General features: G+C 54.1%; 1 protein-coding gene across 1 annotated transcript; it reads left to right on the top strand.

Annotated features, from left to right (window-relative positions):
* The first annotated feature begins 316 nt into the window (after positions 1–316).
* On the top strand, positions 317–27,311 carry cad (carbamoyl-phosphate synthetase 2, aspartate transcarbamylase, and dihydroorotase). Its single transcript, XM_084700782.1, is given in 44 exon segments — positions 317–710; positions 1,319–1,458; positions 1,565–1,694; positions 2,247–2,389; positions 2,772–2,913; positions 3,194–3,365; positions 6,557–6,742; positions 6,941–7,050; positions 7,436–7,578; positions 7,793–7,924; positions 8,042–8,275; positions 8,457–8,678; positions 9,805–9,993; positions 10,098–10,222; positions 10,709–10,842; positions 11,056–11,168; positions 11,702–11,952; positions 12,054–12,300; positions 12,488–12,586; positions 12,955–13,179; positions 13,350–13,532; positions 13,605–13,823; positions 14,094–14,261; positions 14,374–14,556; positions 14,818–14,922; positions 15,015–15,254; positions 15,909–15,990; positions 16,228–16,394; positions 16,479–16,643; positions 17,033–17,164; positions 17,345–17,546; positions 17,832–17,858; positions 17,861–18,021; positions 18,111–18,251; positions 19,011–19,100; positions 19,249–19,387; positions 21,718–21,917; positions 22,023–22,097; positions 22,200–22,412; positions 25,203–25,328; positions 25,619–25,774; positions 25,969–26,070; positions 26,216–26,310; positions 26,555–27,311. Coding segments are annotated over 44 exon segments (6,705 nt in total). The 5' UTR covers positions 317–613; the 3' UTR covers positions 26,655–27,311.
* Positions 27,312–27,316: the final 5 nt, after the last annotated feature.

The raw sequence follows: 27,316 nt of genomic DNA, 5'->3' as shown, positions 1-27,316 counted from the left end.
GAGTGTTTTCGATACTGTACAATAACTCATTCTGAGTTGCTAAGGATATGGTTCTATGCCACCAGCAATGTATGTTCTATGAGGGGTTAAAGGAATGAAATAACTAGGGTTTCGCGTGCATACACACGTACTCTTTTGCATATTATAAAAAAAAAACATTAAAAGTTTAAGTGATTCACATGATATCAAGTATTACTGATCCTCAAGACACGTATATTATATGCAAATAGTTTTCGCAAAATCTCCTGGTCCCTCCTTCAACGCGCTGACGCTGATTTTGACGCTCTATGTAAGCACCGTGAAGTGGCTGATAAAGTTCCACACTGCGTTGGTGGAGTGTGGAGCGGTGTGGAGTCATGCAATAGTGCCGTACAGAGACAACAGATCTCTCACAATTCATTCATTTACTCGTTCATTATCTTTTTTTCCCCTTCGTCTGTACTATCCACTGCCCTGTAAGTCAGACTGTCTGTGCTTATCGCTAAATATTGAATCTTGGTAACGTTTTTGTTCACGCATCCTCCGTAGCATCTTTGCCGCGGCGTGCTTTTCACGTGGGCAAGGAAGAAATCATCGCGGAACTGGACAAGGGCATCCAACCAAAAATACGATAATGATTCCCACGAAAATGGGGACCTTGATTTTAGAGGACGGGACTACGTTTAGTGGCCGCCTTTTTGGGGCAAACGCGTCTGTGTCTGGAGAAGTTGGTAAGTCCTAAAGCTAGCTGAAGTGAGGGAAATATGTGGGCTATCCTCCAAAAGCTTGGGGTTAGCCAGGTAGCTAGCTAAAATCACGATATTACTTGTAGGTCTGTAGCGTTATAACTTTCCCTGGGTTCATTTGTAGCAAATAACAGCCAATGTTCCAGCCATTTCCCTCGCCTTTATTACTGAATGTGAAATATTTACATTGTTGGTGGTGCTGCACTTACTCCTCAACTTGAGGTTTTTGTAGCCGCGGCTCCCAAGCCCACGTCAGCCCCAACAAACGCAGCCCGTTCAGCGTGTCTTGTCAGCATGGTGAAAAGCCCTTTGACCCCTGCATGTAGTTTTACCAGGGCAACAAGATCTCCTTCTGAAACGGAAACGTATCCTCTGGTGTAATAATGAACTGCAGTCAGTTACACATCATTATTGATTACTTTTAATTGACTATTCCTGAATCTATATGCACGATGTGAATGTTGCTTTGGATAAAAGCGTCTGCTAAATGAATGTAACGTTATTGATAATCATGTAGCTATGCACAGTTGAATCGGCTATGCCTTCAGATGGCAGTGTGTGCTGCCTGAGTAACATGCCGGCTGTGTGTGCAGTGTTCCAGACAGGCATGGTGGGGTATCCAGAGGCCCTGACTGACCCCTCTTACAGGAGCCAGATCCTCACCCTCACCTACCCCCTGGTGGGTAACTACGGGGTACCCCAGGATGAGGAGGGAACCTGGGGGCTCAGCAAGGTGAGTTGTCTACTGGGTTATTGATATTTTGACTGTTAGAATGTTGTTTCATTGGTCAAGAGAGCACAATATGAAGCTGTGTGTGTGTGTTTCCCCCCCCCCCCAGTGGTTCGAGTCCTCTAGGATCCACGCGTGTGCTCTCATCGTGGGGGAGGTGTCCCAGACCCCCAGCCACTGGAGCTCCTCCATGTCCCTGGACCAGTGGCTCCAGCTGCAGGGCATACCCGGCCTGGAGGGTGAGTCCAGCCCACAGCTCAACACCAGCTCACTGGCACTGTTCCTTGATGGCCCTGTAGGGCAGGGCAGTATACATTTAGTCATTTAGCAGACGCTCTTATCCAGAGCGACTTACAGTAAGTACAGGGACATTCCCCTGAGGCAAGTAGGGTGAAGTGCCTTGCCCAAGGACACAACGTTATTTGGCACGGCCAGGAATCGAACTGGCGACCTTCAGATTACTAGCCCTATTCCCTAACCGCTCAACCACCTGAGCAGTATAGCTGGGCATTATAGCTGGGCATTATAGCTGGGCATTATAGCTGGGCATTATAGCTGGGCATTATAGCTGGGCATTATAGCTGGGCATTATAGCTGGGCGGTGTAGCTGGGCAGTATAGCTGGGCGGTGTAGCTGGGCGGTGTAGCTGAACACAGAAAAGACTAGTTTCTCCCACAGAGACACAACGTTACTGAAGTGATGAACAGACGGTGACTTGTTAGGACCAGGCTAGCAGTTTCCTCTCAGGTGTCTCCACAGGCATGTAGACGTTGTTGGGCTGTGTTCTGCAGGAGTCGACACCCGTCAGCTGACCCAGAAGATCCGGGAGAAGGGCACCATGCTGGGGAAGCTGGTGGTGGACGGCACCCCGGCAGACAGCATCCCCCTGGACAACCCCGACCAGAGGAACCTGGTCAGGGAGGTCTCCATCAAGGTACAGGCCTAGTCTGCTGCCAGCGCAGAGCAGAGTAGCAACACACCTGAGGCACCATATGAAAGCATGATAGGAATGCCCTGCTCTATATTGAAATTATATGAATATAGGCATATGGAAAGCAGTACAATTATTCTCATTTAGATTTATACATTAAATAATTGTTTTGGAAGTGTTTTCTGTTTAAGTGTTGATGTAGGATGGGAGTGGTTAGTTTGTTTGACTGCAGTTTCATAAATCGCAGGTTGGACTTATGGATCTGCAATAAGATAAAAGCGCTTTGGATAAAAGCGACTGCTAAATGAATAAATATAAATGTAAGATAAATGAATATCATTCTTCTTCTTCTTCATCTTGTTCTTTCCCCGCCTGTGCTGCCCAGGAGCCCAGGGTGTTCAACCCCAGTGGCAAGGTGAGGATCACAGCGGTGGACTGTGGCATCAAGAACAACCAGATCCGCTGCCTGGCCCAGCGAGGGGCCTGTGTCACCGTGGTCCCCTGGGACCACCCCCTGGACCAGACAGGTAACATCCACACCTGGGTTAGGGTGTGTGGGGGCCTCTTACTACAGGCAGAGGGTTAACCACCAGCATTCTGCTAGAACCGTGCAGTTCAGTTTAAATTTCTGCTGCATTATTTGTCGCTTTGGATAAAAGCGTCTGTTAAAAGCTGAAAATACATCAAATGTATTGTTATCAGCCCCTCAGTGTGTGTGTTGCCCAGGCTACAGTGCTTCTGTTCTCCTCCTCAGCCCCTCAGTGTGTGTGTTGCCCAGGCTATAGTGCTTCTGTTCTCCTCCTCTAGACTTTGACGGGTTGTTCCTTAGCAACGGCCCTGGAGATCCCCAGTTCTGCATGGAGACCGTGGAGAACTTGAGGAGGGTGGTGTGTGTGGACGAGCCGAAGCCAGTGTTCGGCATCTGCCTGGGTCACCAGCTCCTCTCCCTGGTCATCGGAGCCAAGACCTACAAGATGAAGTATGCATGTAATGTTAGACCTACAAGATGAAGTATGCATGTAATGTTAGACCTACAAGATGAAGTATGCATGTAATGTTAGACCTACAAGATGAAGTATGGATGTAATGTTAGACCTACAAGATGAAGTATGCATGTAATGTTAGACCTACCAGATGAAGTATGGATGTGATGTTAGACCTATAAGATGAAGTATGCATGTAATGTTAGACCTACAAGATGAAGTATGGATGTGATGTTAGACCTACAAGATGAAGTATGGATGTGATGTTAGACCTACAAGATGAAGTATGGATGTGATGTTAGACCTACAAGATGAAGTATGGATGTCACAACATGACACAAAAGTTTAATGTTTTTTTCCAAAACTTTTGTTAGAAACTTTCTTCAACCTTTCTAAACTTTTTCCCACACACAGGGAGAGGAGAACAGAGAAGCCTTTTTTTTTTTTTTTTTTATGTTTTGCACCTTTCAAAACTTTTTGCTAAAATATTAGTTTGAAAATATTTTGTAAACCTTTTGAAACATTAGATTATTTTTTTCACACACATGACGGCGTGAGTGTAAAGTTTCAAAAACAACTTTTGTTAGACTTTTTTTTGTTTCTGACCTTGATACAATGATACCAGAAATATCTACTTGAGTACATTAAGGAAGGATTTGTACTTTCTTTACTTCCCATCTGTGGTTGGCTGCTATTGTCCTGCTCCTTATAGTCTGCAGCTGCTGCCCAGGCCAGAACGCTGTGTCTTCAGTTCTCTGGGAGCACTGTGGCGTGGAAGCACTTTCTGCTGATCTCGGCAGTCTCTTGTTAGCTCACAGCTGAGGCACCAGCGGTGTTTTCCTAGCACTCCTGAGATAGCAGCGTTGTTGGTGTAGGTGCCGAGGCCAGAGCAGACGACTCGCCTCCCTTTGTCCCTGTCCGGAATGTCTGGCTGGAGGAGGAGGAGAGGGCTGTCTCTGGTGGGAGGAGGAGGAGGGGGCTGTCTCTGGTGGGAGGAGGAGGAGGGGGCTGTCTCTGGTGGGAGGAGGAGGAGGAGGGGGCTGTGTGGTGGGAGGAGGAGGAGGAGGGGGAGGGGGCTGTGTCTGGTGGGAGGAGGAGGAGGAGGAGGGGGCTGTGTGTGGTGGGAGGAGGAGGAGGAGGGGGAGGGGGCTGTGTCTGGTGGGAGGAGGAGGAGGAGGAGGGGGCTGTGTCTGGTGGGAGGAGGAGGAGGAGGGGGCTGTGTCTGGTGGGAGGAGGAGGAGGAGGGGGCTGTGTCTGGTGGGAGGAGGAGGAGGGGGCTGTGTCTGGTGGGAGGAGGAGGAGGGGGCTGTGTCTGGTGGGAGGAGGAGGAGGAGGAGGGGGCTGTGTCTGGTGGGAGGAGGAGGAGGGGCTGTGTCTGGTGGGAGGAGGAGGAGGAGGAGGAGGAGGGGGCTGTGTCTGGTGGGAGGAGGAGGAGGAGGAGGAGGGGGCTGTGTCTGGTGGGAGGAGGAGGAGGGGGCTGTGTCTGGTGGGAGGAGGAGGAGGAGGGGGCTGTGTCTGGTGGGAGGAGGAGGAGGGGGCTGTGTCTGGTGGGAGGAGGAGGAGGAGGAGGAGGAGGGGGCTGTGTCTGGTGGGAGGAGGAGGAGGAGGGGGCTGTGTCTGGTGGGAGGAGGAGGAGGAGGGGGCTGTGTCTGGTGGGAGGAGGAGGAGGAGGAGGGGCTGTGTCTGGTGGGAGGAGGAGGAGGAGGAGGGGGCTGTCTCTGGTGGGAGGAGGAGGAGGGGGCTGTCTCTGGTGGGAGGAGGAGGAGGGGGCTGTGTCTGGTGGGAGGAGGAGGGGGCTGTGTCTGGTGGGAGGAGGAGGAGGGGGCTGTGTCTGGTGGGAGGAGGAGGAGGAGGGGGCTGTGTCTGGTGGGAGGAGGAGGAGGAGGGGGCTGTGTCTGGTGGTAGGAGGAGGACGAGGAGGGGGCTGTGTGGTGGGGGGAGGGGGAGGAGGGGGCTGTGTCTGGTGGGAGGAGGAGGGGGCTGTGTCTGGTGGGAGGAGGAGGGGCCTGTGTCTGGTGAGAGGAGGGGGCTGTGTCTGGTGAGAGAAGGAGGAGGGGGCTGTGTCTAGTGGGGCGGGAGGAGGAGGAGGCTGTGTGTTGTGGGAAGAGGGGGCTGTGTCTGGCTGGAGGAGGAGAAGGGGCTGTGTCTCTGAGAACTGAGCTAGCATTGCATCTCACAGACATGCAGGTCAGCTCCCAGGGGGAACAGGACGGAGGGTGTGTTCGTCCCAGACGAGGTTGTCTGAGAGAATACCAGCTCACATTCAGAGGCCCCCCCATCACAGAATTGTGGATAACACTAGACACACTGCACCTCAAGGTTACTTGGGATGATTGCTACTTCCCTGAGAATGGGTTTTGACTGTTTTTGTTTGTTTTAAAATTTAAACATTTTGTTTGGCAGATGCTTTTAAGCGACGTACAGGGGGATAATTGAACCTGCAATCTCTATCTGAAGTCAAATCCTCTTACCCTGAGCTATACCCATCCCTCTATTAATCACAGTTTGATAACAGCCAACATTAAATGACTGTCTATTCAGGCGTCATTTGTCTTTTTCTGTTGTGAACAATTAAAGAAAACCTTTAGAACTGTAATGGCATTTTGACATAGTTACAATATCTATGTTCCTTTAAGCGGTATAAAGTAAGTTCCTTTGTTATAGACAGTCAAATGTAAGGAACTGAGGTTTTGTGGAGTGAAACTCTGTAGAAGGGACACTCGGATGGTATTAAGGTATTTGCCAGAGCCAGAGGGTCTTAGTTAGGTCTGGTGGTTGGGCAGAGCTGATCTTTTGTCCAAGGAGATGGCCAAGCCAGGCATCCTGTTTGGAGAAACTACATCAACATGGGACACTGGCCTGGGGGATTTATTATCCTAACCTGTCACTGACCAGTGCTGACTAATCATGGTGACCGCTGTATGGATTGATTATTGACATCTGGTATCAGTTCATATAAGGGGGACCTTTCCTTATTGTCCTTTATCACTCTTACGAATGATCTGTGTGGATGGCACCTCCTTCGATAATGACTGATCAGCAAAGCTTTGTTTAATCTTATGTAATTGTATAATCTAAATACATTTGTATTGAACCCATATCCCTTGACTAGTCAGATCTACTCAGTGCCACTCAAATTCTTCCATTACAGAACCATGGTGTCATGTTGTGCTTCCTGTGTCTCCAGGTACGGTAACCGTGGTCACAACCAGCCGTGCATCCACAAGGGAACAGGCCGCTGTTTCATCACTTCTCAGAACCACGGCTTCGCGGTCGACCCCCTGACCCTGACCCCTGGCTGGGACGTCCTCTTCACCAATGCCAACGACCACTCCAGCGAAGGCATCGTACACAACACCAAACCCCTGTTCAGGTACACTCCACACCCCTGTTCAGGTACACTCCACACCCCTGTTCAGGTACACTCCACACCCCTGTTCAGGTACACTCCACACCCCTGTTCAGGTACACTCCACACCCCTGTTCAGATTCAGGTACACTCCACACCCCTGACTCCTGGCCTGGGGTATTGTTATGCCGGGGGACAGCAGCAGTAATGTTGTGTTTGCAGTGTCCAGTTCCACCCAGAGCACATGGCCGGACCAGCTGACCTGGTCGGCCTGTTTGATGTCTTCATGGAGACTGTCCGGGATCATAAGGATGGAAAGAGCGGCAAACCAGGTGAGACTGAGGAAACCAGGTGAGGCCTGTAGACCAGGTGAGACTGAGGAAACCAGGTGAGGCCTGTAGACCAGGTGAGACTGAGGAAACCAGGTGAGGCCTGTAGACCAGGTGAGACTGAGGAAACCAGGTGAGGCCTGTAGACCAGGTGAGACTGAGGAAACCAGGTGAGGCCTGTAGACCAGGTGAGACTGAGGAAACCAGGTGAGGCCTGTAGACCAGGTGAGACTGAGGAAACCAGGTGAGACAGCTAGAACAGGGGAGGCTGACCATGGGATGCTAAACATCAAGGTGCGAGGAATCGGAATAGATTTTCTTCAACTGGATCAGGAATCTAAATGTTTGAAATGTTAGTGTACCCAGCTGTGTTTGCTCCCCCCTGTAGTGATGCAGAGGCTGAATGAGTTCCTGTCCTACCCTGGTTCTCCCCGGCCCGAGGACTTTGTCCGCCCGCGGAAGGTTCTGGTGTTGGGTTCTGGAGGGCTCTCCATCGGCCAGGCAGGAGAGTTCGACTACTCCGGCTCCCAGGTGACGCATCGACGCTTTCCTTTCGTCGGATACCCAACATGCATTAACATGTTACTATTTAACTCACATTACAACATGTATAATGTTAGTAAACTAAGAGGGTTTAATATTGTGGTTCTACCAGGCTGTAAAGTACTTATCTATAAGCTAACCATGTATAACGTTAGTACACTAACAGTGGTGTCTAAACGGAGGTGTGTTGTGGTTCCACCAGGCCATAAAGGCCCTGAAGGAGGAGAACATCCAGACAGTTCTGATCAACCCCAACATCGCCACGGTTCAGACCTCCAAGGGGCTGGCCGACAAGGTCTACTTCCTCCCCCTCACCCTGGACTACGTCACCCAGGTACCAGAAGAGGATTAACCAGTCCTTTGTCTGGGACTGACCAGGTGTGGTGATTCATCTGGGATTCCCCAGGTGTGGTGGTTAACTGGGCCGGTGGCTCAATCCTGTCTGTCTCAGGTCATAAAGAACGAGCGTCCTGATGGCGTCCTCCTGGCCTTCGGGGGGCAGACTGCTCTGAACTGCGGCGTGGAGCTGACGCGACGCGGCGTGCTGGAGCGCTACGGGGTGCGGGTGCTGGGCACGCCCGTGGCCTCCATCGAGATGACGGAGGACAGGAAGGTGTTTGTGGAGAAGATGGAGGAGATCAGCGAGCATGTGGCCCCCAGCGAGGCAGCGCTGTCTCTGGAGCAGGTGACACACACACCACCACACACACACACACCACACACACACCACCACACACACACCACCACACACACACACACCACCACACACACACACACCACCACACACACACCACCACACACACACCACCACATCCTCCCTCTCTGGACTTGTGCTTCCCCAGTAATGAGCCCCCCCCCCCCCCCAGGCGGTGGCAGCTGCGGAGCGTATAGGCTACCCCGTCATGGTGCGCTCAGCCTTCGCCCTGGGCGGCCTTGGGTCCGGCTTCGCCAACACACGCCAGGAGCTGGTCACCCTGGTGACGGCAGCCTTCGCCCACACCTCCCAGGTCCTGGTGGACAAGTCCCTGAAGGGCTGGAAGGAGATTGAGTACGAGGTGGTCCGAGACGCCTACGACAACTGCATCACGGTGAGGGGGGGAGGGAAGAGGGGTGAGGGGGGGAGGGGGGAGGGGTCAGAGGGGTGAGGGGGGGGGGGGGGTACTGGATGGATCCTATTAGGGATGCAATGATTATAGATTCTGATGGTATGATTATAATCTGAGGAATAATCACGGTTGCATGATGAATTAATTAATTCTATAAAATCACAAACATTCTTAAATTAGAGGTTTTATTGTACAACTTTTTTTGATGTTTTTTTTTTTTTTTTTTTACAGTTGCTGCCTTTCAAAACCGTAATCATAGTTACCAAATAACCGTAATCATAGTTACCAAATAATGCGGTATCAAATAAATAAAACATTACAATAACCATAAATTAATGAATGAAACTACTTTTCTAGCTGCGCTTCTCAGGAGTAAATCTTAGTACCTGAGTAAGTTAAGATGAGTAGCCAGAGGCGAAAACTCGTATATACTTTGGGGGGGGACAATCACATGAAATTCTAAAGACCAATTTCTGCGGTACACCATTGCGATTCCCAGTCAATCGCTAACGTTAGCTAGTCTAGGCTAGGTGCATTGAGACACAAACACTCTTGTCACCTTGCCAGCTAAAGAACACTACACCATTGGCATCGCTAGTTGCTCTCATTGACGTCATCTCAGTGACGTCATTTGCTACGAAAATTAAGTTTATAAATGTGACTTTATTGTATGAATTGGTAGAAGTAAATACATTTCTATCATTCTTTGTTTGGACTACTTACCGGAGGTTAGCCACCAATCAGCTCAAGCTAGCAACAGGAGAAAACATCATGATTTTGCACAGGCGCGCTGAAAGGGAAACAGGGAAACTGAATTCTCCACAACTGTTTGCAAACTCCGGCAGTGTTTGTTTAATAAGCCTCCCTGTGCAACCGTTGTTCATAGAACACTGATGTACCATAATGTCCCTTCATTGAGCGAGAACAGAAAAACTCTGTAGCTGAGCCTTTACGGTTACAAAGAGACGTTTTAAATCTTAGTTAATAGTAAAATCGGTTAATCGCTGCATCCCTATATCCTATAGATGGATAGATAGGTACTCGACCTATCCTGTAGTGCCTGGCTGACCCTTGACCTGAGGTGTGAACCCCTGACCCTAAACCCCAGGTGTGTAACATGGAGAACATCGACCCCCTGGGCATCCACACGGGGGAGTCCATCGTGGTGGCTCCCAGCCAGACGCTGAACGACTACGAGTACCACCTGCTGAGGAGCACGGCCATCAAGGTGATCCGACACCTGGGCATCGTAGGGGAGTGCAACATCCAGTACGCCCTGAACCCTGAGTCTGAACAGGTACGCATCACACGTGTATCACATACTCACACAACTACACTTCTGGTCTGAGTGACCGGTTATCATACATATGAATATGACCTAACGTGTGTGTGTGTGTGCAGTACTACATCATCGAGGTGAATGCTCGGCTGTCCCGCAGCTCTGCCCTGGCCAGCAAGGCCACAGGATATCCACTGGCCTACGTAGCGGCCAAGCTAGGCCTGGGCATCCCCCTGCCCCAGCTCAGGTAAACCTGCTCTCACTTCCTGTTTTTCTGTCTAGCACCTGCTCTCACTTCCTGTTTATCTGTCTAGCACCTGCTCTCACTTCCTGTTTATCTGTCTAGCACCTGCTCTCACTTCCTGTTTATCTGTCTAGCACCTGCTCTCACTTCCTGTTTTTCTGTCTAGCACTTGCTCTCACTTCCTGTTTTTCTGTCTAGCACCTGCTCTCACTTCCTGTTTCTGTCTAGCAGATGCTCTCACTTCCTGTTCATCTGTCTAGCAGATACTTTGATTTAGTGATGAACAAATAGTGTTCATAGAAACTACAGCAGGAGGTGATGGGTCAGGAGTGCATAGTTCTACAGTATTTTTGAAATACTGTAGACGCTGACTACAACAAGTCAAACACTGCTGAACTCAAACAGAATGTGACTTGATGTGGTGTTAGACCCATCTCTCTGTCTGGCCCTGCTGCTCCTGTAGACTGACCCTCCTGTGTCTCTGTCCAGGAACTCTGTGACCAACTCCACCACGGCTAACTTTGAGCCCAGTCTGGACTACTGCGTGGTGAAGGTTCCTCGCTGGGACCTCAGCAAGTTCCTCCGCGTCAGCACCAAGATTGGCAGCTCTATGAAGAGCGTGGGTAAGACCCAGAGCCCCTCCGCTTGGCCTTGCATATTGTGCTGCAGAATGAATTTACTGTGAAGTATGACATCCCTTAAATGAGCATGCACACACTCGACATGTTGAATGTCAACATGCACCTAGAGAGGGAGTGTTTGTCTAAGTGCTATACCGCTGCCTATCCCCCTTCCACCACCGTCTCTGACTGGCTGCTGTGTGCGTCTGTCTGCAGGAGAGGTGATGGCTATTGGCCGCAGCTTCGAGGAGGCGTTCCAGAAGGCCCTGAGGATGGTGGATGAGAACTGTGTGGGGTTCGACCACACTATCAAACCTGTCTCAGACGAGGTACAACCTCCTTCATCCCCCTCCCTTACTCCTCATCTCACCTCCTCCTCATCTCACCTCCTCCTCATCTCACCTCCTCCTCATCTCACCTCCTCTTCCTCACTCCCGTCCTCCTCGCTCCCCTCCTTCTCCTCGCTCCCCTCCTTCTCCTCGCTCCCCTCCTTCTCCTCGCTCCCCTCCTTCTCCTCGCTCACCTCCTCCTCGCTCACCTCCTCCTCGCTCCCCACCTCCTCCTCGCTCCCCTCCTTCTCCTCGCTCCCCTCCCCCTCCTCCTCCTCGCTCACCTCCTCCTCGCTCACCTCCTCCTCGCTCACCTCCTTCTCCTCATCTCACCTCCTCCTCCTCAGCTCCCCTCCTTCTCCTCGCTCCCCTCCTTCTCCTCGCTCCCCTCCTTCTCCTCGCTCCCCTCCTTCTCATCTCCCCTCCTCCTCGCTTTCCTCCTCCTCGCTCCCCTCCTCCTCGCTCACCTCCTTCTCCTCATCTCACCTCCTTCTCCTCATCTCACCTCCTCCTCGCTCCCCTCCTGTCTCCAGGAGCTGCAGACGCCCACAGACAAGCGGATCTTTGTGTTGGCGTCAGCCCTGCGTGCTGGCTACACGGTGGATCGCCTCTACCACCTGACCAAGATCGACCGCTGGTTCCTGCACAAGATGCAGAACATCGCCGAGCAGGAGCGCGTGCTGGAGACCTCCAGCCGGGAGGGCAGCAGCATCACCCCAGAGGTGATGAGGAGAGCCAAGCAGCTTGGCTTCTCTGACAAGCAGATTGCCATGGCCGTGCAGAGGTGACACACACACTCCGCTTTCCTTTAGATTGGTATTGCTAGAATATTTGAACATGCTTCTAAGACGTTCCTCCTCCTCTGGCTGGTTCCTTCCCACCCAGCACGGAGCTGGCGGTGAGGAAGCTGCGTCACGATTGGTCGATCCTGCCTGTGGTGAAGCAGATCGATACGGTGGCGGCGGAGTGGCCCGCCCACACCAACTACCTGTACCTGACTTACAACGGCAGCAGCAGCGACGTGAGCTTCTCCCAGCAGCATGTGATGGTGCTGGGCTCCGGGGTGTACCGCATCGGCAGCAGCGTGGAGTTTGACTGGTGCGCCGTAGGCTGCATCATGGAGCTACGCAAGGTGAGGGCCTGGGGGGCTGGGGGGGCTGGGGGCTGACCCAGTGAGACAGGGAAGGTCTTATACATGTGTGCATGGTAGAGCTTTTATTGTGGAAAAACTCTGCTTTTCACAATTAAAGTTCTAATGCCGTCAGTTGAACTGAATGCCTCCTGTCCTGTATGACCATCTTGTTGTTGTGCCTCTGCAGATGGGCTACAAGACCATCATGGTCAACTACAACCCAGAGACCGTCAGCACAGACTACGACATGTGCGACCGCCTCTACTTTGATGAGATCTCCTTCGAGGTAACGCTGGCAGCAAGCCTTGTCACAGCCAGGTTACCAAGCTCCCACAGAGCAGCACCTGGTGCTCAGGCTGCAGTGAGCCGTGCTCAGGCTGCAGTGAGCCGTGCTCAGGCTGCAGTGAGCCGTGCTCAGGCTGCAGTGAGCCGTGCTCAGGCTGCAGTGAGCCGTTCTCAGGCTGCAGTGAGCCGTGCTCAGGCTGCAGTGAGCCGTGCTCAGGCTGCAGTGAGCCGTGCTCAGGCTGCAGTGAGCCGTGCTCAGGCTGCAGTGAGCCGTGCTCAGGCTGCAGTGAGCCGTGCTCAGGCTGCAGTGAGCCGTGCTCAGGCTGCAGTGAGCCGTGCTCAGTGAGGGATGTGGATCTCGTCCTCCAGGTGGTGATGGACATCTACGAGCAGGAGAACCCTGAGGGTGTGATCCTGTCCATGGGCGGCCAGCTTCCCAACAACATCGCCATGTCCCTCCACCGCCAGCAGTGCCGCGTCCTGGGGACCTCTCCAGAGTTCATCGACTCTGCGGAGAACCGCTTCAAGTTCTCCCGCATGCTGGACACCATCGGGATCAGCCAGCCCCAGTGGAGGGAGCTGACAGAGACCGAGGTGTGTGTGTGTGTGTGTGTGTGTGTGTGTGTGTGTGTGTGTGTGTGTGTGTGTGTGTGTGTGTGTGTGTGTGTGTGTGTGTGTGTGTGTTACGGTGACTGGACAATGTCTAGATTTGCTTCAGTACTCCAGGTGTCATGATGGGATGTGTATCTCTTCTCCCCCCACAGTCAGCTATGCGGTTCTGCGACGCGGTGGGCTACCCCTGCCTGGTGCGTCCGTCCTACGTGCTGAGCGGAGCGGCCATGAACGTGGCTCACCAGCACCGCGACCTGGAGGCCTACCTCAGCAGTGCCGTGGCCGTCTCCAAGGAGTACCCTGTGGTCATCTCCAAGTTCATCCAGGAGGCCAAGGTCTGACACAGCCCTCTGACGTGTGTGTGACGTGCGTGCGTGTGTTCTGACGTGTCTCCGTGTTCTCCCCAGGAGATAGATGTGGATGCGGTAGCGTGTGATGGCTTGGTGATAGCCATCGCGGTGTCGGAGCATGTGGAGAACGCAGGGGTGCATTCTGGGGACGCCACTCTTGTCACGCCCCCCCAGGACATCAACCCCACCACCATGGACCGCATCACTGCCATCGTACACGCCATCGGCCGAGAACTGCAGGTCACTGGACCCTTTAACCTGCAGCTCATCGCCAAGGTGAGGTGTGTGTGTGTGTGTGTGTGTGTGTGTGGACTACACCATCTGCTGGTTTAGCCAAGGTGAGGGGTGTGTGTGGACTACACCATCTGCTGGTTTAGCCAAGGTGAGGTGTGTGTGTGTGTGTGTGTGTGTGGACTACACCATCTGCTGGTTTAGCCAAGGTGAGGTGTCTGAGGGAGAGGATGTGGTCTGGTCCAACAGGTCACCTGTGAAACTGGAGGCTGTGCTCGTTTGAACTAATAAGTAACTTGGTGTTTGTGTTTCCAGGACGACCAGCTGAAGGTGATAGAGTGCAACGTCCGTGTGTCTCGCTCTTTCCCCTTTGTTTCCAAGACGCTGGGTGTGGACCTGGTCGCCCTGGCGACGCAGGTGATCATGGGCAAGGAGGCTGAACCTGTGGGCCTGATGAAGGGCACCGGGATTGTGGGGGTCAAGGTGAGGTCACAGCGGCAGGAAGGGGACACTCTGGAGAAGACTTGTTTGTGGTTGTTGTATTTTTGGACAAATGGTTGATTGTCCATCCCTGTGGAACTCCCCCTCCCTCCAGGTGCCCCAGTTCTCCTTCTCTCGGCTGGCGGGGGCAGACGTGGTTCTGGGAGTGGAGATGACCAGCACCGGGGAGGTGGCCTGCTTCGGGGAGAACCGCTACGAGGCCTACCTGAAGGCCATGCTCAGCACCGGCTTCAAGATCCCCCAGCGCAACATCCTGCTGTCCATCGGGAGCTACAAGGTACACACACACAGAGACCCGGGGGGAGGAACAGGGGCTCCATAGTGCTCAGTGGTTTGAGCGTTTGACTGTGGATCTAGAAGTTGCAGGGTTCAGATCCCCCCCGCCTCCATAAAGGTGTGTGTGTGTGTGTGTGTGTGTGTGTGTGTGTGTGTGTGTGTGTGTGTGTGTGTGTGTGTGTGTGTGTGTGTGTGTGTGTGTGTGTGTGTGTGTGTGTGTGTGTGTGTGTGTGTGTGTGTGTGTGTGTGTGTGTGTGTGCAGAACAAGAGTGAACTGCTGCCTACAGTGCAGGCTCTGGAGAGTCTGGGATACGACCTGTATGCCAGCCTGGGCACTGCAGACTTCTACACTGAGCACGGAGTCAAGGTACACACACACACACTCGTCAACATCACACTCCCCATCAACCCCCTGCATCATCACCATGGAAACGTAACCCCGCCGGTCTGGTTGCCCAGGTGACGGCGGTGGACTGGCCGTTTGAGGAGGAGGAGGGTGACAGCAGGGACAAGCAGAGGAGCATCATGGACTACCTGGAGGAGAACCACTTTGACCTGGTCATCAACCTCTCCATGAGATCCTCTGGAGGACGACGCCTCTCCTCCTTCGTCACCCGCGGTTACCGCACGCGCCGCATGGCCATCGACTACTCCGTCCCCCTCATCATCGACATCAAGTGCACCAAGCTGTTCGTGCAGGTGGGGGGCCCTGAATGATCATGTGCTGTATGATGTTACGGAATAGAAGTATAGTACTGGTGCAGTATCATATTGTATACTGGTGTAGTACTGATGGTGTAATACTGATGGTGTAATACTGATGGTGTACTGCTGATGGTGTACTGCTGATGGTATACTGCTGATGGTATACTGCTGATGGTATAGTACTGATGGTGTAGTACTGATGGTGTACTGCTGATGGTGTACTGCTGATGGTGTACTGCTGATGGTGTACTGCTGATGGTGTACTGCTGATGGTGTAGTACTGATGGTGTACTGCTGATGGTGTAGTACTGATGGTGTACTGCTGATGGTGTACTGCTGATGGTGTACTGCTGATGGTGTAGTACTGATGGTGTACTGCTGATGGTGTAGTACTGATGGTGTACTGCTGATGGTGTAGTACTGATGGTGTACTGCTGATGGTGTACTGCTGATGGTGTACTGCTGATGGTGTACTGCTGATGGTGTAGTACTGATGGTGTACTGCTGATGGTGTAGTACTGATGGTGTACTGCTGATGGTGTACTGCTGATGGTGTACTGCTGATGGTGTAGTACTGATGGTGTACTGCTGATGGTGTAGTACTGATGGTGTACTGATGGTGTACTGATGGTGTAATGCTGTTCCCAGGCGCTGCGTCAGGTGGGTCCGTCTCCACCCGTCAAGACTCACGTGGACAGTATGACATCGCAGCAACTCATCCGTCTGCCCGGTAAGCTGTCGGCCTCAGTAGGACTCATCCGTCTAGTCGACTGTCTCAGTAGGACTCATCCGTCTAGTCGACTGTCTCAGTAGGACTCATCCGTCTCGTCGACTGTCTCAGTAGGACTCATCCGTCTAGTCGACTGTCTCAGTAGGACTCATCCGTCTAGTCGACTGTCTCAGTAGGACTCATCCGTCTAGTCGACTGTCTCAGTAGGACTCATCCGTCTAGCCCCTCCCTCCCCAGGTCTGATTGATGTCCACGTGCACCTGAGGGAGCCAGGAGCCGTCCACAAGGAGGACTTCTCGTCGGGCACGGCTGCAGCACTGGCGGGGGGGGTCACCATGGTGTGTGCCATGCCCAACACCTCCCCCGCCGTCACTGACCCCAGCTCCCTCGCCCTGGTGCAGAAGGTGGGTGTGTGTGGGGTGTATGTTGTAGTGCATTCTGAGATTGACTTGTGGAGCTCCTTCACCTCTGTGCTTGTTTCCTCCCAGCTGGCCAAGGCAGGCTGCCGGTGTGACTACGCCCTCTTCCTGGGCGCAGCCTCGGACAACGCAGACATCCTGCCCTCCATCGCCAGCAGCGCCGCCGGCCTGAAGATGTACCTGAACGACACCTACTCCACCCTGAAGATGGACAACGTGTCTCTCTGGATGGAGGTGGGGAGAAGGGAAGGAGGGGGAGGGAAAGCGAGGGAGGAGGGGGGGGGGGGGATGGAGGTGGGGAGAAGGGAAGGAGGGGGAGGGAGAGCGAGGTAGGAGGGAGGGGGGGGGATGGAGGTAGGGAAAAGGGAAGGAGGGGGAGGGAGAGCGAGGTAGGAGGGAGTGGGGGGGATGGAGGTAGGGAAAAGGGTAGGAGGGGGAGGGAGAGCGAGGGAGGGAGGGATGGAGGTAGGTGGAGGAAGCTGAAGATGTACCTGAATGACATACTTCCACCCTGAAGATGGACAACGTGTCTGTGGATGGAGGCAGAGAGGGAAGGAGGGCAGGAGAGGAAGCAGACCTGAGTGTCTGTCCTGAGGGGATCTGATCAGTTGTTCTCCCTGCAGCACTTTGAGAAGTGGCCCAAGCACCTCCCCATCGTGGCCCATGCAGAGAAGCAGACGGTGGCGGCCATCTTGCTGGTGGCCCAGCTGTACCAGCGGCCGGTTCACATTTGCCACGTGGCCCGCAAGGAGGAGGTAAGATGGCCGCCAGGCTTGAGCAGGAACATCTGGTCACGTTGTCTCTCTCTCGTGTTTGGAGACACTTCTGGAACACCTACATTTCCTCTAGGGATGAAGAAAGTATTTATCTCTCTATCCACTTTTCTTTCTATCCTTCCACCTCCCCGTCCGTCTGTCCTTCCCCCCCCCCCCCAGATCCTGATCATCCGTGCTGCCAGGCAGAAGGGGGTGCAGGTGACGTGTGAGGTGGCCCCCCACCACCTCTTCCTGTGCGAGGAGGATGAGGGGTCCATGGGGGCGGGCTGGGCCCAGGTGAGGCCGGCGCTGGGGACCCGCGAGGACATGGAAGCCCTCTGGGACAACCTGGACGTCATTGACTGCTTCGCTACCGACCACGGTGAGCCTGGTCATTAGGTGTTTAGCATGTAGCTAACACTGATCTACCGAATGGAGATGGCGTTAGCCCAGAACTAGCTGGCTAACCCAGATGGAGTTAGCCCAGAACTAGCTAGCTAACCCAGATGGAGTTGGCCCAGAACTAGCTAGCTAACCTAGCCAGATCTAGTTGAATCTTCTAAGAGACAGAACCTAGCCAGATCTAGTTGAATCTTCTAAGAGGCAGAACCTAGCCAGATGGGGTGAACTGGGCGCTGCAGTGAGGCTAATCTCCTGCCCCCCCCAGCCCCCCACTCAGTGGAGGAGAAGAGGAGTGCTTCCCCCCCCCTGGTTACCCTGGTCTGGAGACCATGCTGCCTCTCCTCCTCACCGCCCTGAGCCAGGGACGGCTCACCCTCGACGACATCATCCGCCGTCTCTACGACAACCCCCGCAAGATCTTCTCCCTGCCCGCCCAGGAGAACACATATGTGGAGGTAGAAACCTCCACACTTTTGCTCACACACACACCTCACGTGATGACACAACCACACACACGCACTCTGTCTCTCTCATCCCCCTCCAGGTGGACCTGGAGCATGAGTGGGTGATTCCCCAGGCCATGCAGTTCACCAAATCCAGGTGGACGCCCTTCCAGGGGATGAAGGTGAAGGGGAAGGTCCGCAGGGTGGTGCTCCGAGGGGAGGTGGCCTACATCGATGGACAGGTAAGACACCTGCTCTCTCTCTAACATACAGCCAGCACCAGACACCTGCTCTCTCACTCACACACAGCTAGCACCAGACACCTGCTCTCTCACTAACACACAGCTAGCACCAGACACCTGCTCTCTCACTAACATACAGCTAGCACCAGACACCTGCTCTCTCACTAACACACAGCCAGCACCAGACACCTGCTCTCTCACTAACATACAGCCAGCACCAGACACCTGCTCTCTCACTAACATACAGCTAGCACCAGACACCTGCTCTCTCACTAACACACAGCCAGCACCAGACACCTGCTCTCTCACTAACACACAGCCAGCACCAGACACCTGCTCTCTCACTAACACACAGCCAGCACCAGACACCTGCTCTCTCACTAACACACAGCCAGCACCAGACACCTGCTCTCTCACTAACACACAGCCAGCACCAGACACCTGCTCTCTCACTAACACATAGCTAGCACCAGACACCTGCTCTCTCACTAACATACAGCTAGCACCAGACACCTGCTCTCTCACTAACACATAGCTAGCACCAGACACCTGCTCTCTCACTAACATACAGCCAGCACCAGACACCTGCTCTCTCACTAACATACAGCCAGCACCAGACACCTGCTCTCTCACTAACATACAGCTAGCACCAGACACCTGCTCTCTCACTAACACACAGCTAGCACCAGCACTGGAACATTCCCACCTCTCAGCTGCAGTGGTGGTCCTAAGGTTCTCACCTCCATGTTCTCCTGCCAGGTTCTGGTTCCTCCAGGCTACGGGGAGGATGTGAAAACCTGGCCAGCCGCCACCCCCCTTCCCCCCGACTCCCCCAAACAAGCCCCACGGGTAGGTGGCTCTCCCCCCTCGCCCCCCCTCCCAGACACAGAAATGGGAACATCTGCATGTGAATTTGTTCTTTTGAAACTTTCAGTACTGCATAGTGGCATGGGATTGGCTGAAGTTTTAAGTGTGTGTGTGTGTGTGTGGTTGTCAGACCCCAGAGCGCCCCCGGCCCACCCCTCCATTTGAAGCGGTGCGTCACCGTGGTCTGAGTCCTCGTCGCGTGGCAACAGACGGGCGCAACATGCTACCCCCCCGCATCCACCGTGCCTCTGACCCCGGTCTGCCCCCAGGTACTACAGCCCCCTGCCGCACCACTCACATCCTGCCGCACCACCTCACTTCCTGCCACAAGGGCTGCAACAACGAATCGATTAAATCAATTATTTAAAGCGTTGGCAAATAATTTCATTATCGATTCGGTGTGTCGCGTGATTATTACGCCACTCAATATGTTGCGGAGATGTTTAAGTAGCACGGAGCGGAGGTAGAGGAAAGGCCATTGGAGAGATGTTGTTGAGTAACGTGGTTCTGAAACGCATGGCGGAGGCAGAGAAATCAGTAGCTACAACCCAAGTCATCCAAGGTGTGGAAGCATCTCACACTTAATACATCGAAACAGTGTGTTAATTGACCGAGGTGAAGTTAGTTTCATATTCGACATTCGTCTCACATTCGGAAGACGCTACTTTGCAACATCACGTTAAGGACCGGGTGAAAATAACCAATACAATTTTGAAAAATGTAGACTTTTATAATATTTTTTGGAATATAAAACCTCAAACAGACACCAGAGTATCTTAACAATGTCTGGTATACTTCCACAGCCTTTAATTTTTCAATTAAGTTTCAAATAAAATTATAGAAAATCACTAATCTTTGAAAATTGCCTAATCCTCACAAAACTTTTTTCAAAATTGTGTAAAAAAATGTCTGAAATATGCACCAGATTATTCTAATAAAGTCTGGCCTACTTCCACAACCTTTCAATTTTCAATAGTTTTAAACAAAACTCAAATAAATTGCTCATCTTGGAAAATAGCATTGAATCCATGCTAATATTAATAACTTTTTCATAATTGTGTGCCTGTTTGTGCACAGCCTGAAGATTTTTTGCACTGTCAGTTGTGTTTTTGAATAATGGTTTTGAAAGTAATGCTTTTTTTTTTTTTTATCCGATTCATCAATGAATCGAAAAAAGAATCGACAGATTAATCGATTATTAAAATAATCGTTAGTTGCAGCCCTACCTGCCACACCACCTCACTTCCTGCTGCACCACCACGCTTCCTACTGCACCACCTCACTTCCTGCTTACACGCTAAGATGTTTGTGTTTCATGGGACCAGCAATTACCCGTCACCCATAGCAACAGAAATTTATGATGACTAAAAGAGCTTAAGATGCTGGCATGCCGTTTCATCCTGGGGGTGAATGTTCTGAAACTTGCTGAAACTGTTTCGCTGTTAACATCTTTAACGTGTTTCCTGCGGTGAAACATTTATTTGGTGACTTTCTGGTGTGTGTGTGTGTGTGTGTGTGTGTGTGTGTGTGTGTGTGTGTTTGCAAGCCACTGGCTTCAGACTAAATAGATCTTAAAAGTCCCTGGTAATCCTTAGTCTCTTCTGAGTCTAGGAACGTGATTACAAGCACAAGCAATCAGGAATTCCAAACCTCACAGATAAAAAAAATAATCTGACCCCTGAATCGTTATACACAGCATGCTGTTCCTCCAAGAGCCAAGTCTATTAAATAATTACATTTCAAAAAAGATAATTGGTTCTTATATACATGAAATATAGTGATTGAATCTTTCTGCTGAGATTGATGTCTCTCGCTTCCCCCACTGGCTCACCACGACAGATTATATTTCTATTTGCTGATGAACAGATCTGTATCCATGTCCCTGGCTCTCTCCTGGAGCTGTAGTGGACCAGGCCTGCTCCTCACTGGGGCCTGCTCCTCACTGGGGCCTGCTCCTCACTGAGGCCTGCTCCACACTGAGGCCTGCTCCACACTGAGGCAGTCTCGCTGAGTGGGCAGATATTAAACAACAGGATATGATACTGTCCAGTAGTTGTTAATGTCCTCCATTTCTCTCCTGATTTTCTCGGTTCAAACCGTCACAATGTAAGCAGTGGAGGATTCAAAGGAGAGGGCTTTACGAAGAACGCATGACGAAGGTTTGAAGTTCTGTTGTAGCGCTGCTTCCACGCCCCCCACTAACTCCTCTCTGACCCCTGCCTGACCCCTGCCTACATGCTGCCTGCTAGTTCCTCCTCGCTGGCTTGGTAGTCAGGTCCGGTCAGGACCAGCGCTCTCACCTGAGCTCCACTCCGTGCCCCCTCCTACCCTGTGTGTGTGCCTTGGCTGGCTTAACTTAACGACATCCCTGAATTACTTCTATGAAGTATGGTTCACTTGAAAAATACATGCATAGATGCATAATTATATAATATAAAGTGGAACGTTATATAAAAGATTCTTGATTCGTGGATTTAGGCCATTGATTGTCACATGAGTCTGAAGCTCTGTTCTCACAGAATACTGATGATGAGGATGAAGAAAAGCTGCTCCTTGTTGCCTTCCCCTCATGTTGTGTTTCTCCGCCGCCCCCCTCCAGAGCTGGCCCTCTCTGGGGCTGGTGATGGGTACAGCCACCCCCCTCCTCTGGCCAGACTGCTGTCTCCCCAGGCCCCGCCTGGCCTGCCCCACCCCGGCCAGCACCATCTGCCCCCGCTGGTCCACCTCCAGACCTCTCCCCTGCTGCACCCGCTCATCGGACAGCACATCCTGTCTGCCCAGCAGTTCAGCAAGGAGCAGGTGCCAGATTCATTCTCTCACTCACCTCACTCACACATCCATACCCTTTGGCACTCTTTCCTGACCAGCGTCTGTTGTTGACATCACCTGTTCCTGGGGATTCAGACCTCTCACCTGTTCAACGTGGCCCACACGCTCCGCCTGATGGTGCAGAAGGAGAGGACCCTGGACATCCTGAAGGTTACTGCTGACTCCCTCCTACCTTAACCCTACCCTAATATTACCCCAACGCCTACCCCACCGTACCATATCCTACCTCTGACATCTGATTGGTCCTCGCAGGGTAAGGTGATGGCGTCCATGTTCTACGAGGTCAGCACGCGCACCAGCAGCTCGTTTGCGGCGGCGATGCAGCGTCTGGGCGGGACCGTGGTTCACTTCAGCGAGGCCACCTCCTCCTCCCAGAAGGGCGAGTCTGTGGACGACTCAGTCCACACCATGAGCAGCTATGCTGACGTTCTGGTGCTGAGACACCCCACACCTGGGGCTGTGGAGGTGAGGAGGGCTGGGGAGGAAGCTGGGGAGGTGAGGAGGGCTGGGGAGGAAGCTGGGGAGGTGAGGCTGGGGAGGTGAGGAGGGCTGGGGAGGAAGCTGGGGAGGTGAGGCTGGGGAGGTGAGGAGGGCTGGGGAGGAAGCTGGGGAGGTGAGGCTGGGGAGGTGAGGAGGGCTGGGGAGGAAGCTGGGGAGGTGAGGAGGGCTGGGGAGGAAGCTGGGGAGGTGAGGCTGGGGAGGTGAGGAGGGCTGGGGAGGAAGCTGGGGAGGTGAGGAGGGCTGGGGAGGAAGCTGGGGAGGTGAGGAGGGCTGGGGAGGAAGCTGGGGAGGTGAGGCTGGGGAGGTGAGGAGGGCTGGGGAGGAAGCTGGGGAGGTGAGGAGGGCTGGGGAGGAAGCTGGGGAGGTGAGGCTGGGGAGGTGAGGAGGGCTGGGGAGGAAGCTGGGGAGGTGAGGAGGGCTGGGGAGGAAGCTGGGGAGGTGAGGAGGGCTGGGGAGGAAGCTGGGGAGGTGAGGAGGGCTGGGGAGGAAGCTGGGGAGGTGAGGAGGGCTGGGGAGGAAGCTGGGGAGGTGAGGAGGGCTGGGGAGGAAGCTGTGGAGGTGAGGAGGGCTGGGGAGGTGAGGAGGGCTGGGGAGGAAGCTGGGGAGGTGAGGAGGGCTGGGGAGGAAGCTGGGGAGGTGAGGAGGGCTGGGGAGGAAGCTGGGGAGGTGAGGAGGGCTGGGGAGGAAGCTGGGGAGGTGAGGAGGGCTGGGGAGGAAGCTGGGGAGGTGAAGAGGGCTGGGGAGGAAGCTGGGGAGGTGAGGAGGGCTGGGGAGGAAGCTGGGGAGGAAGCTGGGGAGGTGAGGAGGGCTGGGGAGGAAGCTGGGGAGGTGAGGAGGGCTGGGGAGGAAGCTGGGGAGGTGAGGAGGGCTGGGGAGGAAGCTGGGGAGGTGAGGAGGGCTGGGGAGGAAGCTGGGGAGGTGGGGAGGCTGGGGAGGAAGCTGGGGAGGTGAGGAGGGCTGGGGAGGAAGCTGGGGAGGTGAGGAGGGCTGGGGAGGAAGCTGGGGAGGTGAGGAGGGCTGGGGAGGTGAGGAGGGCTGGGGAGGTGAGGAGGGCTGGGGAGGAAGCTGGGGAGGTGAGGAGGGCTGGGGAGGAAGCTGGGGAGGTGAGGAGGGCTGGGGAGGAAGCTGGGGAGGTGAGGAGGGCTGGGGAGGAAGCTGGGGAGGTGAGGAGGGCTGGGGAGGTGAGGAGGGCTGGGGAGGAAGCTGGGGAGGTGAGGAGGGCTGGGGAGGAAGCTGGGGAGGTGAGGAGGGCTGGGGAGGAAGCTGGGGAGGTGAGGAGGGCTGGGGAGGAAGCTGGGGAGGTGAGGAGGGCTGGGGAGGTGAGGAGGGCTGGGGAGGTGAGGAGGGCTGGGGAGGAAGCTGGGGAAGTGAGGAGGGCTGGGGAGGAAGCTGGGGAGGTGAGGAGGGCTGGGGAGGAAGCTGGGGAGGTGAGGAGGGCTGGGGAGGAAGCTGGGGAGGTGAGGAGGGCTGGGGAGGAAGCTGGGGAGGTGAGGAGGGCTGGGGAGGAAGCTGGGGAGGTGAGGAGGGCTGGGGAGGAAGCTGGGGAAGTGAGGAGGGCTGGGGAGGAAGCTGGGGAGGTGAGGAGGGCTGGGGAGGAAGCTGGGGAGGTGAGGAGGGCTGGGGAGGAAGCTGGGGAGGTGGGGAGGCTGGGGAGGAAGCTGGGGAGGTGAGGAGGGCTGGGGAGGAAGCTGGGGAGGTGGGGAGGAAGCTGGGGAGGTGGGGAGGAAGCTGGGGAGGAAGCTGGGGAGGTGAGGAGGGCTGGGGAGGAAGCTGGGGAGGTGAGGAGGCTGGGGAGGAAGCTGGGGAGGTGAGGAGGGCTGGGGAGGAAGCTGGGGAGGTGAGGAGGGCTGGGGAGGAAGCTGGGGAGGTGAGGAGGGCTGGGGAGGAAGCTGGGGAGGTGAGGAGGGCTGGGGAGGAAGCTGGGGAGGTGAGGAGGGCTGGGGAGGAAGCTGGGGAGGTGAGGAGGGCTGGGGAGGAAGCTGGGGAGGTGAGGAGGGCTGGGGAGGAAGCTGGGGAGGTGAGGAGGGCTGGGGAGGAAGCTGGGGAGGTGAGGAGGGCTGGGGAGGAAGCTGGGGAGGTGAGGATGGCTGGGGAGGAAGCTGGGGAGGTGAGGAGGCTGGGGAGGTGAGGAGGGCTGGGGAGGAGGCTGGGGAGGTGAGGAGGCTGGGGAGGTGAGGAGGGCTGGGGAGGAGGCTGGGGAGGTGAGGAGGGCTGGGGAGGAGGCTGGAGAGGTGAGGAGGGCTGGGGAGGAGGCTGGGGAGGTGAGGAGGCTGGGGAAGGGGCTGGGGAGGTGAGGAGGGCTGGGGAGGAGCCTGGGGAGCTGGGGAAGTGAGGAGGCTGGGGAGGTGAGGAGGGCTGGGGAGGAGGCTGGGGAGGTGAGGAGGGCTGGGGAGGAAGCTGGGGAGGTGAGGAGGGCTGGGGAGGAGGCTGGGGAGGTGAGGAGGGCTGGGGAGGAAGCTGGGGAGGTGAGGAGGCTATGGAGGTGAGGAGGGCTGGGGAGGAGGCTGGGGAGGAAGCTGGGGAGGTGAGGAGGGCTGGGGAGGAGGCTGGGGAGGTGAGGAGGGCTGGGGAAGAAGCTGAGGAGGTGAGGAGGGCTGGGGAGGTGAGGAGGGCTGGGGAGGAGGTTGGGGAGGTGAGGAGGGCTGGGGAAGAAGCTGGGGAGGAGGCTGAGAGGGGAGCTATGCGGGCCGAAGGTTATTTACATGTGAACGGACAGTTGATTGTACCCAGCTGATGTCCTGTCTGTCTTTTCAGACGGCAGCGAGACAATGTCGCAGGCCTGTGATCAACGCAGGCGACGGGGTGGGGGAGCACCCAACACAGGCTCTCCTGGACGTGTTCACCATCAGGGAGGAGCTGGGCACTGTCAACGGCATGACGGTGAGGACAAACACACCTCCCCTCCCCTCACCTCCCCCCTGGTCAACACACCTCCCCTCACCTCCCCCCTGGTCAACACACCTCCCCTCACCCCCCCCCCCTGGTCAACACACCTCCCCTCACCTCCCCCCTGGTCAACACACCTCCCCCCTGGTCAACACACCTCCCCTCCCCTCACCTCCCCCCTGGTCAACACACCTCCCCTCTAGTCTACCCCCCCCCCCCTCGCCATGGTGATGGACCTGGGGGGATGTTTTGTGAAAGGTTAAAGGTTGTTGTCCCTGTCCCAGATCACCATGGTGGGTGACCTGAAGCACGGCCGCACGGTGCACTCCCTGGCCCGGCTGCTGACCCAGTACCGCATCACGCTGCGCTACGTGGCCCCCCCTAACCTGCACATGCCCGCAGAGATCCTGCACTTCGTAGCCTCCAAGGGCATCAAGCAGGTGAGGCTCCTCCTGCGTGTGGAAAGAAGAATGTCAACAGCATCACTGGGTTACTGGCCCAGAGACACCATGACATGACTCAGCGTTAGAACACTGATGACTTGATTAGTGCATTCGAAATGAGTACTGTAGTTCTACAATCCTGTGTGTGTGTGTGTGTGTGTGTGTGTGTGCGTGTGTGTGTGTGTGTGTAGGAGGAGTTTGAGAGCATTGAGGAGGCGCTGCCAGACACAGATGTCCTCTACATGACGAGGATCCAGAAGGAGAGATTCTCCTCTGAGAAGGAGTACAAAGAGGTGAGGAGGAGGGGCAGGGGGGGACTGCAGAACAACATGTGACCGCAGATCTAGAGCTGGCCTCTGTCAATCAGTGTCTGCTGAATGTACACATTAGGAATAACATTGTACATGAGGACAATATTAATAGGATGTGGTTCCTCAGTGCTTCGGCCACTTCATCCTCACCCCTCACATCATGACTGGAGCCAAGAGGAAGATGGTGGTGATGCATCCTCTTCCTCGTGTTAACGAGATCAGGTAGGAGATGAGCACCTTCCCTCGTCATGGTTACACCCAGCACCAGCCATCCACAGGCACAACAAAGGGTTTTCTAAAAGAATATTGTCACTGTAATATGTGAGGTCAGTTAAAAGGCTCAAAGTATTTTAATCTATTCAATGACGTTTGGCAACAAAGCTTTACAATGGTTGTGTGTGTGTATTGACTGACTGACTGTACTGTGTGTGTGTGTACTGATGATGTTGTTGTTGTTGTGATCCAGCGTGGAGGTGGACACAGATCCGCGTGCTGCTTACTTCCGTCAGGCTGAGAACGGCATGTACATCAGGATGGCCCTCCTGGCCACCGTACTGGGCCGGTGAGGCGTGCGCACCAGGAAGCAGCGGGGCCCAGACAGAACCTTAAAGGGACCGATAGCATTAAAGGGAATATTTAGTAGGTTGTGCAAGGGAGGGGGGGTGGGGCACATCAATTACTGACCAAGAAGTGGAATCACTGTGATCTTTCTTTTGACTATGCTGATGTTTCCTGTACGGACAGGAAGGGAGAGTCACTGAGTCACAAAATTGACCTCCTCAGAAGGCCTCTGGAAGACATCTAGGGATCAGACACTGAGCTGTAGCCTTAGTTCCCAAGACAGCAGACTCTTCTAGTTTCTATCTATTTGCACTCCCATTCACTATCAATCTCTTGTAAACGACATTTAAAAGCAGAGTCCCTACCTAAGGCTGATGTGTGTGGGAATTATTCAGATGTCAAGTTGCACATTCCAGAATCGTTTATTTTATCAGATGGAGTTCCACCTTTCTGACAGCAGTGTTTGTCTGTGTATGTGATGGGGAGCATTGTCATCAATGAACCGATTCTGCTATTGTAGTTTATAAATCCTGATAAGACTCGACTAGTTATCTTGGTGTCTTGTGGGGAAGAAAGAACATATAGAACTGATAAGGAGAAAGTTGTGCACAAGATGGTTGACATTTTTATTGATGGAAAAATACAAGTTTTGTTACATAAAACTTTT

Source organism: Hypomesus nipponensis, chromosome 6 (genome assembly GCF_054491055.1).
Source record: "Hypomesus nipponensis isolate SF chromosome 6, ASM5449105v1, whole genome shotgun sequence".
In the NCBI taxonomy this organism is placed as follows: Eukaryota; Metazoa; Chordata; class Actinopteri; order Osmeriformes; family Osmeridae; genus Hypomesus; species Hypomesus nipponensis.
The sequence above is the reverse complement of the archived record's forward strand: the minus strand, read 5'-3'. Positions and strand labels throughout refer to the sequence as shown.